The sequence below is a fragment of the Schistocerca americana genome, chromosome 2 (genome assembly GCF_021461395.2).
Source record: "Schistocerca americana isolate TAMUIC-IGC-003095 chromosome 2, iqSchAmer2.1, whole genome shotgun sequence".
NCBI classification, from domain to species: Eukaryota; Metazoa; Arthropoda; class Insecta; order Orthoptera; family Acrididae; genus Schistocerca; species Schistocerca americana.
Window position 1 is genome coordinate 384,983,914 of NC_060120.1, and position 20,939 is coordinate 385,004,852.

Genomic DNA, 20,939 nt, shown 5'->3' on the forward strand with positions numbered 1-20,939 from the left:
TGTTATTTTTATTTTTGTTCTGCAGCCGGATGTCCGTGTTGTCTCTGGAGTCGTAGGTCTCCCCAAGGGAGTAGGTGGTACGTAACCCGTAAGGCAGAATTACTGGCGACATCGTTAGTCACAATTCCGTACTCACGTCATCTCCCCTGGTCCACACCTGAAACACCTGCCTCCCAACGCAATCACCTACCTCACCACGCTATACAACCAATGCCTTTCCCTAACCTACTTCCCAAAAGCCTGGAAAACTGCTCAGGTCGTAACCCTATCTAAACCCAATAAGAACCTTATCCTTTCACAAAACTGTAGACCCATCTCACTCCTGTGCTTTCTAGGTAAAGTACTAGAGTGCTTCATCCTCAGCGCCCTATCCAAACCAGCGAGATAATAACACAATCATCCCTGAGCAGTTTGGATTCCGTCCTGAACATAGCACCATCCATCAATCCCTGCGCCTGGTGGAACACATATGTAGGGCGAGAGACCGGAAACACAGCACAGCAGCAGTCTTTCTCGATATCGAGAAATCATTCAACAAAGTCTGGCATGATGGCTTAATAAACAAGTTAACCCAGTTATGCATTCCAGAACATACCATCAGCATGACTGACTCGTTTCTGGCAGGGAGGCAGTACCGCGTTAGGTGTGGCAAACATGTAAGCGCGATCAGGGACGCTGTGGCAGGAGTTCCGCAGGGCTCAGTTCTTGGCCCCATATTATACTCGCTATACACAAACGACGTGCCAAAGTCGGCAGGAGGTGAGATAGCGCTGTATGCCGATGACACGGCGGTTTACAGGAGTAGCAGCAACCTCAATTTCATAACAAAAAAGCTGCAGGAGCACTTGAACGAAACCGTAAAATAGTGCAATATTTGGAAAATAAAGATAAATCCTAAAAAGTCCGTAGCAGTCATGTTTACGAGGAAACTAACCCCCCCCCCCTCGCCCCCCCCCCAAACTGACGTATTTTTGTAGCTGAAAAGGAAATAGAATGGAGTGGCTCAGCTACATACCTAGGCCTTGAACTAGACAAACGCTTAACCTTCGCAAAGCAGATAAACAGATCCAGAGGTAGAGGCTACACTGCTTTCATCCAACTGTACCCACTCTTAAAAGTTGGAGGACTCAGCATAGAAATGAAACTTAGATTATACAGGGCAGTTATCCTGCCAAGTATTTTATATGGATCGGAAGTTTGGTCTATGGCAGCAGACGGACATCCGCGAAAAATTCAGAGATTCCAAAACAGAATCCTCCGCGTCATCGCCGACGCAGACCGCTACACACCAAACACACACATTAACGACCTCTTAGAGGAACCATCCATCTATACCTATATCAAAAGAAAATCAGAAAAATTCTATGAAAAGGCATCTACTTCGACCCACTAACTAATAAAACAGTTAGGATCCCATTAACCAGACGCTACAGACAAGCGTCCAATATCAACATTAACCAGAGAATTCAGGGCATAACAGTTACAGACAAAACAGGCAGACATGCAAACGCGATTTAGATAAACTAAAAAAGCTATTCCTCTAAATATCATACAGCTATATTAGAAGTCAGACGGGCAAAGCCCTGTGGTGCTTCGGTGGAACAATAATATGGATAATCAACAGCAACCCGTAAGTGAAGCGTCTCTGTCAAATAAGATGGCATATTGATTAATGCGCTGGGCTTGCATCCGAAACGAGCGGGTTTCATTTGCCCGGGCCGGTCATCAAGCTTGTCCATCGTTTCCCGGAATCGTTTAACGCGAATTGTGGAATCGTTCCCTAGAAAAGACCGCAGCTCATCTTCGTGTAATCTGAACTTGTGTTTCGTCTTTAATGACCTCATTGTCAATGGAACATTATTGTTAAATGAAACTTCCTGGCAGATTAAAACTGTGTGCCGGGCCGAGACTCGAAAGGCAAAGGTCCCGCGTTCGAGTCTCGGCCCGGTACATAGTTTTAATCTGCCAGGAAGTTTCATATCAGCGCAACTACGCTGCAGAGTGAAAATCTCATTCTGGATTATTGTTTAATGTCCCTACCTTACTCCTCTCCCTCCCTTTCTCCCTCTGTCACTCGTGTGACCCTCACGATACCGCCCCTCCTCGGATCCATCTCTGACAATGCCGAAGGGATCCCGGAGTATAATGCGACCGGGAAGCGTGCGCTAAGAGGAAGTGGCCGGTGACAAAGCAATGTCACGGGGTCCGCGTAAGAGCACGCGCTGTTTTGCCGACAGGTGAAGCTGTGGGGGGGTGGGGGGAGGGGGGGGGGGGTAAGGTAGAGGCGTGGAGAGGGGTGGGGCGAGGCGCCGCGGGTGAAAGTGCAACTCCTTGAGAAGGACGCGCGCGCACCAACTCGGTTAGTTGGCCACTTCCACCGGCCGGTGACATGACTACTCTTCACTAGCCAGCCGACGGTCAGACGCTGCCGCAGCCGCCGCCTTCACAAAGTGCGTGTCCACGCCTCACTCTCGCTCTCGCTAGTACCTACCTTGCTTTGCATCTCGCCACCTCCCACGGTTCACTTGCTTCTGTACTCTTTTTTTTTTTTTTTTTTTTCGAAGAAGGATCGTGCATGCCACATATTTCATTCACTATATTCTCACCTCTGTTCTCATCCAGTCTAAGCAGGATTGCTGCCTTTCGTTTCAGTCGAGGTCAGCGGGAAACCGAGTGACTCGTGGGTCCGCGCGCGTTTCTCTGCGTTATCGCTCCGACGCGGCGTCCACTCTCGCAGTCTGGTGTCGGTGGCTCGACAGGAAAAGTTTCTTGCCCGCGGGACTTGCGCGACTAGTTCCACCCCTTTTCTTTTCCCGGCTACCACTTCGCCTACTTCGGACGTCGCCGAAGAAGTCTTCATCGTCCTTCCTGCCGACGACGCGGGAAATGAAGTCCGCGGCACTTCTCAGGTGAGTTGCTGGCTGCTCGCTCATTAACGCAAATTACAGAGCCCCTATGGGCCGTGCGAATCCACTATAGTTACCTATGTGCAAGTGCTCAGCCCACTTCACACGCCAGCGAGGAAATTATTATAAAGATAATAGGATCTGTACAGACATCTGGGACGAGAAGCGGTACTAAAAGTGTTACATTGCTCGTAATGTACATGGACTTCGTAGAGAAGTAGGATTATAGACCATTTCAGCTGCTACATGTTGCGGTCCACGTTTGGGATTTTCCGCCAGGTCGGATTAAAGGAAGACGCCGAATCAGTTCAAGGCGTGCTGCTGGATTTTTACCAGTTGGTTCGATTTGTACCTGAGGGTTAGGGTATTGCTGTCGGGGAAGTTTAAAGAAACAGCATTTGCGACAGACTACAGAGCGATTCTACAGCCTCTGACGTCCATGTCACGAAGGGACCGTTAGGCCAAAATAAGGGAAATTAAGGCTCGTACAGAGGCAATTAGGCATCATTTTCCTCGCCCCATTTCCAAGTGGTACAAGAAAGGGAATGACCGGAAATAGTACAAAGTACTCTCCGCCATTTAAATGCAGAGTTTTCGGAGGATGTACGTAGATTTACGTACCATCACACGCAAAAATATCGCTGTCCTATCTGGCAAATATGAGATGTTCGTGTGTTGGTCTACAGCATGCCTTGGTGGCTATGTGGGTATCAGTATTCAAATCAAAAATTCCATAATTCGGTACCGAGGGGGCTCAGGATTTTATCGTTGGGGTCAGCTCCGGCTATGCTCCATTGGACCCGCTTCAGGGTTGGTTCGAAAACACGTCGAGCAGTATGCGTATAAAGTTTTCTGTGGTATTCCTGAATCACTTAGGTAATTACCGGCATGGTGCCTTCGAGGTTACCGCGTCAACATACTGCCAACCTTGTCCAATCCAAGCCAGAGCTCCAACTCTTTAAAGACTTTGACGTCGGTAGAATATTAAACTCCAAGCTTTCTTCACTCCCTCTGGTAATGCTCTTGAAAATACCGGAATGTACAGTCCCGCAAATTTTACGCTTAAGTGCAATGCCTCTTATGATTTTCCAGATGGGCGAGTTCTTAAGGGTGAAGGAAATTTTTCATTCATCTTAGCTGGTTAGAGCCACAATCTGATAAGTAATATGTAAAGTTGACCGAAAGATTGTTCTTTCAACTACGAACTAAATTTTGTTGGTCTTCTCCCGAGGCAATCTGTCTGCCATCTGCCTTTCTTACAACCAGTATAAGCGAACGGTTTAAACCGCTCCGTGTGCGCAATCTTAGACAATTTGCTGTTGGGGCCTGTTCCTGTGATTGCTCACCAATCGTGTAATCAAACAATAATTGGCCTCTCTTTGTGTTTATGCGCTATTCGTTACATTCAGATTACGTTGACTGTTAACTACCATTCCCTCGACCAAGCGTCCGATGTTATCCCCCATTTCATTTATTATATCGCTAACTATATCGGCACTGTAACACTCCGGTATTTTCGTATCGCGCAAGTTCTCCCAAAACCATTGTTGAATTATGTTTACTAGGGTAGCCGTCCTGTATTCGTGAAACATGTATTTTCTTTGGTAGAAGACAGAACTATCTCCAACGCCTTCCAGAAGTCAATAAACACGGTATGAGCCTGGGTGTCGATGTCTTTGGATCGCTTGGACGAACAGACATTCGTTATTCTTTCCAGTTTATTAAGGAATTTCAAAAGACAAAGATCGCTGATATCTCCAATAAAGATTTCAAAAATAATTAAGGCAAATGCCCGCTTCCAGATCTGGAACGACAATTAATTTCTACAAGATAAAGTAAAGTTCATATGGGAATGATTTACGTTTTAGTGTTTATCTTATGTTCAACGCTATGCGTTGTTTTACAAATGTCCTGTATAGCTTCGCTTTTGAATGGGTTCATCGCAGCAATCCGATGCGGAAGCTGAACTAACGGTCTTTAACTACTTCTAAAGAGTACATCGTAGACTAACTCTAGAAACAACTGCAATGGTCAGTTCCCATTCTTTTTATTCCTTTTTTTATTTTCGAGTGGTTAGTCTTCGGACTGGTTTCATGCAGTCCACCATGATTTCCTCTCCTGTGTGTACTTTATATCAGAGTAGCACTTACATCAAACGTCCTTAGTTGTTTGCTGGATGTATTCCAAGCTCTGTCTTCCCCTACACTTTTTCCATTCTACAGCTCCCTCTAGTAGCACGGAAGTTTTTCCCTGACGTCTAAACACATGTCCTATAATCCTGTCCCTTTTTACTGCCAGTGTTCTTCATGTGTTCATTTCCTCGCCGATTCTGTTGAGAACCTGTAGCCAACCTCCTTACTCAAAATGTGATCACCACAATATTCAAAATTGATTCGACAGTGAAACTAAAGTTACTCGACATCCTTAGTAAAATGAATCGCAAAGTGACCAACTAACGAAATTGGAAAGAATTCATTTAACCGTGACGATTGGCGTCTTACCCTTTTGAAGCTAGTTTCGACTTACACCTAATTGTCCGATATTCAGTCTTGACAATGTAGGCAGAATGTTGTGTTTCTGTGTTACTAGTCGGTTCATATGAAAGAAGTGAGAGAATGAAATCTAGTGTCCGTACATAATCTAATCTCAGAGAAAATCGCCAACATATCCCTAGAGTTAGGGGTCAGGTGTGCTACAGGGAAGTGTTATTCTCTGTATACGTAAATGATTTGGCAGACTGAGTGAGCTGCAATCTGAGGTTGTTTGCTGATGGTGCTGTGGTATACGGCAAGGTGTCGACGTTGATTGACTGTAGGAGGATACAAGATGACTTAGACAAAATTCCTAATTGGTGTGACGAATGTGAAAAACGTAATTTAATGCGAATGAATAGGAAAAACAAACCTGCAATGTACGGATAGAGCTTTATTAGTGTCCTCATTGACACAGTCACGTCATATAAATATCTGGGCGAAACTTTGCAAAGCGATATGAAATGGAATGAGCATGTGAGGATTAGGGTACGAAAGGCGAATGGTCGATTTCGGTCTGTTGGGAGAATTCTAGGAAAGTCTGGTTCATCTGTAATGCAGACCGCATACAGGACGCTAATGTGACCTGTTGTTGAGTACTGCTCGAGTGTTTGGGATCCGTGCCAGGTCGAATTAAAGAAGGACATCGAAGCAATTCAGAGGCGGGATCTAAATTTGTTACTGCTAGATTCGAACAATACGCAAGTGTTATACAGATGCTTCGGGAGCTTAAATGGGAATCCCTGGAGGAAAGACGCCGTTCTTTTCGAGGAACACTACTGAGAAAATTTAGAGAACCGCCATTTGAGGCTGACTGCAGAACGATTATGTTGCCTTCAACATACATCGCGCGCAAGATCCACGAAAAGAAGACACGGGAAATTAGGGCTAATACGGAGGCATATAGTCAGTCGTTCTTCCCTCGTACAGGAGGGTAAGGAGTACCCTCCACCATGCGCCGCAAGGTGGATAGCGGAGAATCGATGTAGCTGTAGGTGTAGATGTAGATGTAGATGTGGAGTTAAGAGTTGGTTGGCTCATGACAGTTCACCCTCATCGTCATCATCTTATGCCCTTATTCATAAAACACCAAGGAGAGATTTTGTAATTAAAATCAGTATTTTTGCATAGTCACTCAATGAGCAATCGTGCACCTCCATCATTCCCCTTTCCTGTCATACTGAGGCTGGCCACCATCAGGCGATAGCAACTGTGACTAGGCATCTACAGGACCCTTAGAAACTTACTAGGTCCTTCTTTTCGTCAGTAAAGGAAAGATTGCAGCATAAAACCGTTCAACAAATTCCATTCCGTTGCCTACAACGAAAATGGGATTGTAGCATTATTAACAGCACATCAATTGTAGCGGCCTATACCAAACCAGCTCCGGCATGCATAGCACGCCGCCTTCAAGGCAAACGGGCGGCGGCTGGAATAGCATCAGAGCAGTATCAGAATTCACCCGGCTGCAAAGACTGCAACCTCGACATTTCGTCAGGAGCGGGGCGCTGCAACAGGCATGCTCACTAGCCAACAAAGGCGTAACACACCCACCAGGAAACACACCAGAGAGCGTACACTTGTCGAGATAGTGGTACTCTCACTGTCAACATCATCAGTGGCTGAATAATTCGTGGTCGTTCGACAGAGAGATTTCGTTTAGGAAGAAGAGTGTATTGCTCCGAAACTTCGTCGTAATTCGGCTCAAGATGTCTGAAATTCGAAAGGACTGCTAAATAGTGGTATACGTCGGTGATCAAAAGAAAATATTGCGAGAAGCACTGCTGTTTGCTGGTAATACAAGCAACAAACCACTGTTGCGTGACGGTAGGGAAGTTCATAACGGCTGAGGTAAAATACTCACTTGATGCAATTAATAATAGCTTGTATCGGAAATAGATAAATACAAGGTTATTCAAAGAAAAACGTTTAGTGGTACGCCTCCGAAATCTTCGAGAGCAACTAAAATTCTGAGTGTAGCATTAGGAAGCGATTTGGAGTGGAATGAGCACATAGATTCAGTTATTTTGCGAACAAATAAATGACTTATATGAGCTACGAGAAATCTAAGGCACAGTTAAGCGGACGCAGAGGAAACCATGCAAATGAGTTTCGATCGCCTGTTTAGACCTCCCAACGGTTAGAATTAAGGGATGGTCAGGTCTGTTGATGTTGTCAAGCAGGAGCTGCGCGATCTGTTGTAATTTTTTTATTTATATTAGGGACTGAAAACCCACATGAAGCCTTCTTTATTTGGATTGATTATTTGTTTCGGCTAACAATCCAGCCGTCTTCATCTCACTAAACATTCTTGATTAGTGTTGCGCTAAAATCTTTCTTAAATTGACAACATCCATATATAACGTAATTAAACACAGCTTTTCATCTTTCGTGGCCATGATCATAAAACAAAGATGTTTTGTTTTACTGACACAATCATTATCAGTTTATTTTGAGGCCATCGTTCAATTACATTGGCCACAAACACTGAAAAACTGTTTCTCATTGTGTCGTGTATGGATTTCAACGGTGTGAGAAGCTGTAATGGCACCAAAATTAATCAAGAATGTTTACTATCTGCAGACGGCTAAATTGTTAGCCGAAACAAGTAATCAGTCCAAATAAAGAAGATTTCATGTGTGATCTTGATTTCATGGGTTTTCTATACCTAACTTAAATTATGGGACGAGACTGAATGAATTGTGATACTTGTTGCTGGATCGGTAATCAGGCAGTCTAGTTACGGAGAAGCTAAGAGATCTCTAGAAGAAAGTAGCCATTATTTTGAATAAACCCTGCTGCGTAAGTTTTGAGAGTCAGTATTCAGGGCAGGATTCAGAACGGCTCTACTGCATGTATCGTACATCTCGTCGGAAAGCCAACCTGTAATGTAATGGAGAACATGTAGTGTATCAAGACATACGGTCAGACATTTGGACGTGTCATTCGCAAGTAGAACATGAATAGGAACGACAAATAAGGTACGAAGTACTGTCTGCCATTATTTTTACAGTATACACTTGCATTAAGATGAGGCAGCTCTCGTTCATAGCTACCTCATAAATCGGAAATGATGCGAAATTTCTTTTAAGCCCTGCCACCACTGCCCGTGAAGTTGAGGTTGTTGTGTAGTATGTGTTAGACGATCGTATTTGAATAATAATATTCAGTTTCTGATATGCATACACGTTACTCGAGTTCGAGTTTTTCTTTCCAGTGCAGTGCATTACGACATTCAGATCATCACTTTCCTTTTTTCGTGTATCGTTTCCACATCGAAAGAAGAAACTAATAGGGTAAAAAATTGCAGGCGTTAACAGATAGTGGTCAGAAATTAAAATCGGAGAATGTAACTTAAGGTGTAAGTTCTAAAATCACAGACGGAGATGCGTTCTTTGTCCATTGCGATATTAGCACTGAGGATTGCTACGTTGGACCGTTTGTATTTGCCGCACATAAGCGGATTCTTTCAATGCTTAATTTTTCTTTGTGAGAAGGAAATTTATTATCACATGACGAGCAGCTCCTTTTATTCGTATCAAATATGCTTCAATTTCCCAAATACTTCAACGCATCACTAAATGCTGGTGAAACAAGAATGGAGCTAACAGACTTGTCCCTATTTTTTTTCACTTTGAATGCTGACGCCTTGGTGGTGACTGAAGTTTGGTTAGCATCTTATGGGCACCAACGTGTGTTCGCCACGAATAATTTCTGGCTGGAACTAAAATTGGACTTAATTTCTCATAAACTACTAGCAGGGAGCCTACCCAGCACAGCACAGCATCTTTTTTTCTTTTTTCTAATTGCAGATTTTCCGGACGTCTTCATAAGATTGGTTTTACTGATCCTTTATTTATTGTTACTCGTGTTATGGTAGACCGTTTTGGTACTTGGATTTTCCACATCCATCCGCAAGGCTGTCATTAAGATAAAGATTATGATATCAGCGAAGCAAGGCATGGTGAGACAATGAGGTGTGGTCACGGAAAAAAAGAGTTCTACCGGTTTGTGTTTCAGTGGTTTAATCAAACCACGTGGAATCCACATGAAGAAGGCAGAAGGACACTCCTGTTTGGAGCCCAACGTCTTTACCACTGAAACCTGCTGGCAGATCAAAAGTGTGTGCCGAACGGGGAAACGTACAACCTTTGCTTTTCGCGAGCAAGTGCTCTACCGACTGATCTATCCAGGCACGACCCTCACTGCTCTGCTTCCACCAGTGCCGCATCTTCTACTCTCCAAACTTCACTCGAATTCTCCTGCATATCCTGTGGAACTAGCACTCCTGGACAAAGGATATAGTGGGGATATGGCTTACATGTGTTAGCCACAGTGTGGGGGTTGTTTCCATTGCACCTCAACATCCAGCTGCGTCTTTTATGACCAGATAAAAGTAGTGCGTTAGAATGTGATCGATGGTGCATTGCAAACTGTGAACGGAAAATAAATTTTAAGACCTGTGGGGTACCCGGGTAAAACGTTATACGGAAAAAATATAACTGAAACATGATGTATTCTGTATTTACATTGCCGGCCGAAGTGGCCGTGCGGTTAAAGGCGCTGCAGTCTGGAACCGCAAGACCGCTACGGTCGCAGGTTCGAATCCTGCCTCGGGCATGGATGTTTGTGATGTCCTTAGGTTAGTTAGGTTTAACTAGTTCTAAGTTCTAGGGGACTAATGACCTCAGCAGTTGAGTCCCATAGTGCTCAGAGCCATTTGAACCATTTTGTATTTACATTGACAACTGTCTCTTCTTTTTTAATTGGTTGCGTATCACTCTCCATGTTTCATACCTCTTGATGCAGCCTTGTCTAGTACTAATTTTATCTTATTTTATTAGTTTTGTTTATTAATAGAAACTGTTATGTAGGCATGCTATTCCTATTTTGTGCTAAAGGTTTTCCTGTCAACTCCATTGTTATTTACGTACTGTTCAGTTTTTACTATTTCATTGCAAAGATGTTACTCACTGTATGTTTCTACTTTATTCTAGATGTGTTACTTACTTCCAATGTTGTCTGCTAACATTTAACTTCCTTGGTGATAATACTCAGTAAATGTCTGAACATGGCCTTGTAAGCCGAAAATCGGTTAGCAATAAAAATAATATTGTAGAACAAAAGCAAACTGGTGATTTTCATTGATTATTATAATGTTGTTCTACCAAGAACCGACGGAAGATTCTGTTAATATGAAACATGATGTGATATCAGTTTGTGTTAAACATGACAAGTAAGACTGAACAACGTGGTAGGAACTAAAAAGGAAAAGAGAGATCTCGGAATAAATGAACAGCAATTGAATTTAGATTAAAATACTCGGCATGAAAGGAAAATAGAAGAAACTCGAGAGAGAAGACGACTGCGTCCAAGTGCAAGGTCCGCTCTATAGTCTAAAACGTCTCTTCTTTTGGCAGCCAGAAGAATGAGTTCACTATCCTCTTTAAAAATATAATCTTGTAAACAGTATTTCCACGTAGAATCGGGTCCTCATTTGTTTATCTCTACAACTACATATGTATGTATACTGTGCAAGCCATCTTGCGGTGTGTGGCGGGCATTACTTCGTGCACTATTGCCAGTTCCACCTTTCCTGTTCCAGTCGCGAACAGTTCGTGGGAAGAACGACTGGCGGAAACCTTAGTGTGGGCTCGAATGTCACTAATTTTATCTTCACGGTCTTTTGCGAGAAATATGTAAGGGAAAGCAATATATTTGTTGACTCGTTTAGGAACGTTCGCTCTCGAAATTTTAACAAGAAACCACACCGTGATGCAGAACGCCTCTGTTTCAGCGTCTACCAAAGGAGTCGGCTGAGAATCTCTGTGACGCTTCCGTGCTTTCTGAATGAACCTGTAACGAAACGTGCTGCTCTTCTCTATTTTCTCTATCTGTCCTGTCTGGCACCGATCCCATACTGACTGAACAGTATTCAAGTATTGGCCGAACGGGTGTTTTGTAAGCTACTTCCTTTGTCGAAGGGCTACATTTCCTGAGGTTACTTCCATTGAATCCCAGTCTGGCATCTGCCTTACTCGCGATTAATTTTCTGTATTCGTTCCACTTCAAATTGCTTCGCACGCTCTCTTACATGCATTTTCAGCCCTCTGGTTTTGCTGTAACCAAAGGCTTCAATAGCCTATACTAAGTTTACCAGTGTCACTTTCACTTTGAAATTTTGCTCTCTACTGAACCCTTCACTGTCAGATTAACAACAGATTAACAACTTCAGCACGCGTTCCATGTGCTAGTGAATATGTCTTGTAAAAGTTCCTACAAGACTTGTATCCTTGTCCTCCGTCTAACCCCTCCCTACAACTTAATCAATTCAGTTTTTAACAGAATTCCGTATGATCGCATTGTAACATATTTGAGACTGGTATATCCCTTTTACTAGTTTCAAAAGAGACGTACTATTGGTCAGCGATTCATTTTACCAGTCTTAGAATCATAGAACTCTAGATATAGTAGGCAACAATCGTTGCGTTGTTTAACGCTGTAGCTGCCGGTGGTTCCGGAATAGCCATTCGGTCAGCCAGTAGCAGACTTAAGCAAGCAGTATTTTCTGGTCGTGCGGCTGGACCATTGAGGCACGTAGCTGCTGAGAGAACTCTCACCACCAAAGTTGATAGCACTTAAACGCACTGAGGAGGATGCGCAGAACACTGCGTCGTAAAGATGGAACTCACATGAGAAAATATAAACAACCTGAGACAGATTACACATGAACTATTAAATATCAGAGTTAGCGTAAAGTCAATGGGAACTTCGGTGCTCCAGGATTTATCTTGATAGTTTTAGGCTAGCTGATAGATGGCATTAACAGAGAGAGAAGCTGACTGCCTCAGTTGAGAGTTTTAGCAATTATATGGTTACTATTACGTGACGAAATAGTTAATCGAAAGTCATGTATCGAAAATAAAATGGAAGTAAGACTAGGAATTAACACCGAGTCGATGACGAGATCGTTGATGACGGAAGATAAGAATTCATAATGAGATATGTGTGTGAAATCCGATGTTGGGCTCATCGATGGGCTGCGGGACAGAGCGAGAGAAACGGGAGACGTGCAGCGAACTTTTAAAGTCGACTTCGTGGAAAGTTTGTGGCAGAGTCTCGATCGAGCTTGAGTGGAAGGTTATAATCGGTAGGTAGAAGAGGATTTGAGGGAGTCTTCGCGCAGAACAATAGTGTGTGGACGAGGAAGAGGAGAATGGAAAGGAAGGAAGCAAGTTCAGGGTGTAACCTTCCGTCGATGACGAGGTCATTAGAGGCATACACAAGCCAGTATTGGAGGAGAATATAGAAGGAAATCGGCCGTGTCCTTCCAAAGGAAGCATCCCGGTACTTGCCTGGAGTGATTTAAGAAAATCACGGAAACCTAAATGTGAATGGCCGGACGGGATTTGAGACGTCGTCCTACCGAATACGAGTCGAAAGCCCGCATCACCACGCACGTTAGCAGGCGGGAGGTGGGGCTGGTGGAGAGAGAGTCAGACGTGATGGCCACTGTTAAGCGTAGGTGGACACTGAAGTTGTTCTCGCTGAGGAAAATTGACGTGAAAAACTTTATACAGCATAAGACAATGTTTCTTGTTTTAGGTGAAGTTGAAGCTGTTTTTTTTTTTTTTTTAACTGGAAGATCGTTAGTTCAAGCGTAATCAATAAGCGAAGTTGACAAGAGTTTATAGAAAGAAGCCGCGTGGGATTAGCCGAGCGGTCTTAGCGCTGCAGTCATGGACTGTACGGCTGGTCCCGGCGGAGGTTCGAGTCCTCCCTCGGGCATGGGTGTGGGTGTTTGTGCTTAGGATAATTTAGGCTAAGTAGTGTGTAAGCTTAGGGACTGATGACCTTAGCAGTTAAGTCCCATAAGATTTCACACACATTTTTTTATAGAAAGAAAGTAACACTCCGTAAACAACTCTACCTCTTGGACGTTATTCCCGTTAACTATCGATATATGCGTCTTCAGCGAATATCACAAATTTGTTCTCGGGATACAATCCGAGTAAACTTGTCGATGGATGCTGCCGTTTCGGCAAATTCATCTCTTAGTGAAGTCAGAAGATAGAATGAAACTTCCTGGAACGTTGCTATACACTAACCAGTTTATTCAACTTACATTCCGAGAAGATCTCATCAATTATTCCTTTTATGTTATTATGCAGGCAGAAGCGTATATTGTTCTCCGAGGAGTTTTTGTGGGAATGGGGTTGGAATGAGAGGTTAGTAAAATCTGACCGAATATACAGTCTCTACATCAGACGTCTAGATGTGATAGATGACATCATGGGGAACAAATTCTGTTCGAGACAAAAAGTTTCCTGACGCTTTCCAGCGGCGCTAAGCATCCTTTTGTATTTGTTCTAACCCTGGGAGGTGGCAGGGTACAGACACACAGCAGCATTCACGTGCCGTGCGTGTTGCCTGCAATTCAGTTATCTACACCACATGCAAGGGGATAGGCCCAGCAAAATTAAAGTTCCCAGTTCGCTTCTAAAATATTTATCTCCACTTAGAGACCCTCTTTTTAAGCTTTTCTTGTTGAAAATCACTTTATCAGTTTACTGTGGTAGATAATATCAAGCATACCTGGTCAGTAAACCCTGCTAGTTCTGTGAAATCTTTCCGTCCTGAGGCCAGCGTATACTGAAGCATGCCCAGCGCAGCCAGGAAGCATGAGTGAACGTTTTGTCCCTAACGAAAGTTGTTCCCCAGGACATTATCTATCAACCCTAGCCGTTCGTGACTAAGACTCTGAAAGCGACTCTATGTAGATCTAAAATACGATGAAGCGGTCAGAATGATCTCAGTGATGCTAGTACCTGATATTAAACTAACAGTTAACTCTCCTCCGTCGTGGATAACAGCAAGCGGAACGATTTTATTTTAGCTACTAAAGGCAAGTTCGCAATGGGAAGAGATGGATGTCCCAGAGACGCCGTAGACTACTTTGAGGCTGGTGTCGTACTGAGACTTTGGTGAAACGTCGCCGACACGCAATGGAAGTAAACATGCGAACAGTTTGTACTTTGGCCACTGATGGCACAGTGCTGCACAGTTCCGTGTATTACAGCTTTATTCTAACGAATGGACCACCCTACTTCATTCGTGGAAATATGTTCCCCCTCTCATCAACCCGTGCACTTTATATGCTTTTACGTAGGAAAGAAAGTGTTATCAACAACTATTCCTTTTCAAGTAAGCAATGACGCAGCAGAAAAAGCGCGCGTTGGCGCAGACGCACGCGATCGCGGTGTTCCGCGGTCGTTTCCAGGACCCGCCACGGCGGCGCTAGCGAGGGGCCAGGTGGGCAGCGTGCGACCCCTTTCCTTTCGCTGCGGCGACATTACTTTCCTCGCCTCGGCTCGGCTCGGCTTTCACTCGCGGCCAATTTTCAATGTCTCGTCGGACGGGCCGCGCGCCGTGCGCCGATTATGGAGATGGCCGCAAGATAGCAGCACGGGCGCTTCGGGCAGCAGCACCGGAGAAAACCACCAGCCCACATACGTATCGACAGCGCCCGGAGCTCAGTCGAGAGGATGTTTTGCCTCTGTTTATCCTCTCTCGTAAAGAAGGGACGGGGAACCACCAAAAGTGACACTCCGTAAATGGTATGACTCTGACAGAATAAGACAATGTCACGATATGTGGGATAAGGTGACAAGCTGCCCAAGGTTGTGTTTATAAATTAAAAAGTGAAATATCAGCCCCACCGATGCGCTGGATAGGAAAAGTTATTTCAATATACACTTATGAGCCAAAGCGTTAAGACTATCTGCTTAATAGCATGCTGGTCCTCATTTAAAAGAATACACAAGCGATTCTGCTTGTAATGAATTCGACTAGTGCTTAGTAGATTTCTGGAGAACTTTTGGAAATAGGTGTCTAGTACAGGTCACCAATTCGCGTAAATTACTGGTCGATGGTTTCTGAGCAGGGAGCTGTAGTCCAATCGCGCCCCAGACGTTTTCCAAAAGGCTCATATGAGGCGAATTTGGTGGTCAATATATCAACGTAAGTGCACTATATTGCTCTTCAATCGTATCGTGACTCTGGATTTGTGAGACAGACGATCAAACTGCTGAAACATCGAAAAAGGCATCAAGCATGTAATGTTAACGTACTCCAAAGCTGTCATGGTGCCTTTGATTACACTAAACTCTCGCAAATCCAGTCCGGCCTCTCCGTAATCCGGTCTCTAGTCACTCAAGTACAAATAGCGCACAGAACAATGGATTGTAGTGTGCAACAATGCTAATAGTTAGTTACAATGTCAAACAAAGCTATACATATCTGAAATTGTGGATTTCTGTACAGTTGAGTATCATAACTTCCAAAAGGAAACACGTTACACTAGCAGAAACTCGAAATTTTAGATACGTTGAACTGATGCTCTCCGAAGAGAGACATTGCTGCTGAGTGCAGTGTAGGACGAGCAACTATCTATGACATCAGAATAAAAGATGTTATTCGATAGCACGCAACACAAATGGACAGCGAATTAGGAAAACGGAAGATTATGCGAAAGACTGAGAATGAAGAACTGAGCATAGCTCTTTATTCATGGTTCGTACAACAACGCAGTACCTATAGGAATTCCAGTCAGTGGTCCGATAATAAAGGAAAAAGTAATTGAATTTAACTTTTAAGTAGTTTGCAACAAAGGAGGGTTCACTACCAAATCGGAAAAATCGACATGCCTTGTGGCACACTTAACAACTAGGAATGAACGGATTAGCGAGAGTCGATCGTATTTTCACGCGGAAGCCCACGTGAACACGTCCCCATAGCATAATACTGCCCCCATGGGCGTCTAACTGTCAAGTGGTGTTTTTTTTTAGATGTCGTTCGCCTGGATGGCGGCCTATCCGGACCCGACAATCGACCTAATGTATCTAGGCAAGTGATTTATGCGACCAAGCGATACATTCCCATTGATCCACGGTCCAATCTCGATGATCCCAGTGTTCACTGCAGTAGCAGTTCATGATATCGTTGCATCAACATGCGAACACTTATGGGTCGTTTTCTATAAAACTCCATGTTCCACAATGTGCTCTGTACGGTGCGCTCCGAAACACTTGCCTCTGCACCAGCACTGTATTCTCTCGTCAGATCTGTCTCAGATCTCCAACTAACCTGCTTTGCAGAACAGGCAAGCCTCCAACTTCCACGTTCTGTGATGATGCGTGGACACTATCGCCTACTCCCGCTTCCACCGTCCTTCGACTACTTTTCATAGACACTCACTACAGCAGCACGCGAACGGCCGACCAGCCTTGCCGTTTCCGAGACGCACCTTGTTAGTGTCTGGGTCATAAAAATTTGTCCTTTGTCAAAGTCGCTTGTGTCAGCGGATATCCCCATTTGCGGCCGCATCGTCGCTAGAATGGTTCTCCGTTCGTCTCTGCTCCGCTTCCATGTTTTCGTTACTAAGTTACGTGCCCTTAACACCACCTGAAGATTAGATGGGTAGATCACGTAACTAATGAGGAGGTATTGAATAGAATTGGGGAGAAGAGGAGTTTGTGGCACAACTTGACGAGAAGAAGGGATCGGTTGGTAGCACATGTTCTGAGGGATCAAGGGATCCCAAATTTAGCATTGGAGGGCAGCGTGGAGGGTAAAAATCGTAGAGGGAGACCAAGAGATGAATACACTAAGCAGATTCAGAAGGATGTAGGTTGCAGTAAGTACTGGGAGATGAAGAAACCTGCACAGGATAGGGTAGCATGGAGAGCTGCATCAAACCAGTCTCAGGACTGAAGACCACAACAACAACAAACATCACCAGGCGGTATTCGGTGTCTTGGTGGGCACTCATCTGTGTGTTTTGCGCAGCAGCTTTCCCACTCTTGCAAGAATTTGAAGAAACTCAAATTTAAATACCATCAAGACCTGCTGATATAAATGAACATTCACTCAATACCAGTTTTTGTCAACCGATCATCACCATCCTGTAATATGAAATTATTTACATCACACTGTGTGATTTTATTCTTATTGTAGTGTCAAAAAATTAAAGTAAAGACCATCCTACGTCACTGAACGACTCACTCACTTACTTTTACTGGCCACACAAACCGTAGCCGGTCCTTGGCCACACCTGCCTGTCAGCTGCATCTTCGTCTCCCAGACCCAGTATCTGCCCCAGTGTCTCCCATGGTATTACCCTTCCATCTCGTTCTCGGCCGTTCTGGTTGTCTCCTTCCTTCGGTTTCTCCATCCATTATTGCTTTTATTACAACGTTCTCCCTTCTCCTCCTCACATGTCGTTACCACCTGAGTCTTTTAGTTTTCACACTTGCTACGATGTCAGGTGGTGTGTATAATTGTCTGAGTAATCTTTCTTTCCTTATTATCCACTGTTCATTTTCTTTCACTGGTCCATAAGTTTTTCTCAGTACTTTATTTTCAACAGTTTTTTTTTTTGGCATGGTCCCATGTCACACCTGCGGAGCACGCTGTTGGTTTCGTGATGGTCTGATATATTGTTATTTTTGTCTCCCTGAATACTAACTTACATCTTATGATGTTATGTTATGTATAGCTCCTAAATATCTTCGTCCCCAGTTTAAATTCTCGTTACAATTTCTTGTTCTATAAGGCTTTGTTGTTGATGCTGACACCGAGGTACGTCAATGTGACTGTCTTCTGTATTGTTAGGTTCCTGATTGTTAGATGGTTTGGTCCTAACTGAGCACTTCTTCCTATTACCATGAACTTTGTTTTACTTTCATTTATTCTTAGACCTACTTTCGTAGCTTCTTCCGTCAGTATATTTCCCATTTTCTTCAGGTTTTCCATGCTCTTTCCTATCACCACAATATCATCCGCAAAAGCCAGAACATTTATCTTTCTCCCTATGGCGACTCCTGCACATCACGGTGGTTTTGAGTGACAACTTGAGGAGGGTTGGTGATATAATACCTCCCTGTCTCACTCTCTCCCTGTCTCACTCCTGTTCTTACCTAAAATGTTTGTGAGAGCTCCCCCTTACTTTCACTCTACACTTTGATTCCCTCACACATTTTTTGTTGGCTGTATGAGCTTGCCCCGTATCCCACATCCTGCCGTTATCCTCCACATATTCTTTCTCACTACTAAACGACTATCAATTTAGAAAATTCTTTAACAAAATAACAGTAAAACGCAGTAATATAGTTAACTTTCCGTTACACGCAGCTGCACTCGCATAACCGTAGTTTCTTGTGATGAGTATGTAAGCTACTGTACGTGCAATGACGTCGGCTGCCTTCACGTGTCTGCCTTTTCGGGTAAGCATAGCTCATGATGTGCCCCGCTCCCCTCCAAAGTTTTTTCGTTCCCTACTTCACCCTCTTAGGCAACTTCTCCTTTCTTTCTACAGTAGCCTGTGCCCTTTTCAGGGTTCAGGCTATCTCCATTCAAAATTTCATCAAATCGATTCAGCAGTTTAGTCGTGAAAACATAACAGATAGTTACTTTCGGTGTTATAATATTAATGTGGAAGCATTAGCATGGATTAATCTTAGTGCACTGTATATTCAGGTTGCACGTTCCAAACCCAGTACCTGCATGTCTCCCATGGTATTATCCTCCCACCTCGTTCTCGGTCGTCCTGGTGGTGTCCTTCTTTCGGCTTCTCCATCCATTATTGCCCTTATAACCGTGTTCTGCCCTCTGCTCCTAACGTGACCGTACCACCTGAGACTTTTAGTTTTCACACTCATTTCATGGATGTATACCATACATGCATGTTAATCCAACATACAGGGTGATTGAACCTATGGGTTTTATGCAGCTCAAAACGCCTTCAAAATCCACGTGCGAATTTTCATATCCTCTCACTCGCTATACACAATCTATTAGTCGTACAGTAGTATTTAACTTTATCAATGTTATTGACGGTGTTTCAGTTCCCCAGTATGGTTTGTTCCTGACGCCACATCAAGATGGATACCATACACGATGACGTAAATAATTTTGTTACCTGATGATGATAGACTGATAGTGATATTGGTTTATTTCATCATCAGCTCTCAAGTAATCACATTTATACCTTGATATTTCTTATATATTTTGCTGTATGGCTCGAGTCCAAGCTTCTATAGCTACAAGTCATTATCATGGGAAGAGACATAAGATCTGGTTCCGCTTCCGTTTGTGTAAACTATTAACCGTCCTGCTCTTGCAGTCCGTTTCCCACGGTGCACCATCTTGGAAGTCATCTACACGTCCCCTTCAACAACAATGGAATAGACAGACTCTTTGGATATCGCTCTGTAAGGTCAATTGAGACCAGAGCTCTTGCATATTCCTCTTGAACTTCATTGAATAAATATTGCTGTGAATTGTATATATACACCCACACGATAAATTATAATCAGGACTTCTTCATTGTTCATAAATATGACCTTCAAGCATTATTTTAGTCTTAATACAGTTGAACTTCAAGTCCACTTTTAAATTCTGCATAAAAAGACCCTATGCTGAAGTTCATCTGCGATGGAGGCAAGAACACAATGTCGTCAGCAAAACAGAGGACGTTCAGATATGTCTTGTAAACACGTATACTTAATCGTTGTCTTCCTATTCCTGGAAGTCCCACGTCAACAGCCTAGATGTCGATGTCACCTGTGGCTCTGGACTACTCACTTATCTATTGCCTCCAAGTGTCGCATGTCACAGAACACTTCCCCCTCCTAATTCCCTTACCAGCCATGTTAACCCACCATATAGGGTCATTCAATTGCTCCTACCTATGGGTTTTATACGACCCACTACGCCTTCAAAATCCACATGCGAATTTTCATGTTCGCTCATTCGCGATGTTCAACCTATCAGTCCTACAGAAAAAAATGAACAGGACCATCTTAGGGGAAATTTAATGTAGTTAAATTTTGTTCTGGGATACGTTTTCACTAGAGGCCACAGTTTTCGATTTATTCAAGGAAAATCCATTTGAACGTCACTTTGGTACGTTTTTCTTGAATGATTCGAAAGCTACGCCTCTACTGAAAACATATCCCAGTACAGAATTTAGCTACATTAAATTTTGAACAAAAAGGCCCTGTTCATTATTTTCGTTGGACTAATGGTTTGCGTTTTACGAGGAAGAGAACACGAAAACCATGCTTCTGGTATTTGAAGGCGTTGCGGCTTGCGTAAAACCCAGCTGAGTCACCCCGTATACAAGTTATCTGATAGCTTTGCAAGTACCACATCAGTAGCAGCAGTCTGGGATTTGTCAAAAGTTAGCTAACGTGCGGTCTCTATTGAAGTACACACATCCAGGCCTATCAATCGTGAACCACACTCCAAGTTTCAATATACTTTTTTGTTTCATTTGGTTGTTTTTTGCAAGCTCTGGCGATTCGTGCAATCCGCCCTGCCTGTGAAAAATAAGAACACTATTTTCTTTGATTTAAATAATAACATGTGATCCAAGCCGTAAGGTATACTTAATATATTGGAAAAATGGAAATGTCGTGTGGCTAGGGCCTCCCGTCGGGTA

The 20,939-nt window shown here is 43.6% G+C and overlaps 1 protein-coding gene across 1 annotated transcript in view; it reads left to right on the forward strand.

Annotated features, from left to right (window-relative positions):
• Positions 1-2,371: 2,371 nt before the first annotated feature.
• Positions 2,372-20,939, forward strand: part of LOC124594102 — a 394,923-nt gene continuing 376,355 nt past the window's right edge. The window contains exons 1-2 of the mRNA XM_047132453.1: positions 2,372-2,450; positions 2,653-2,909. Coding sequence (XP_046988409.1) covers positions 2,887-2,909 — 23 coding nt within the window. The 5' untranslated portion in view covers positions 2,372-2,450; positions 2,653-2,886. The remainder of the gene's footprint in view (positions 2,451-2,652; positions 2,910-20,939) is intronic.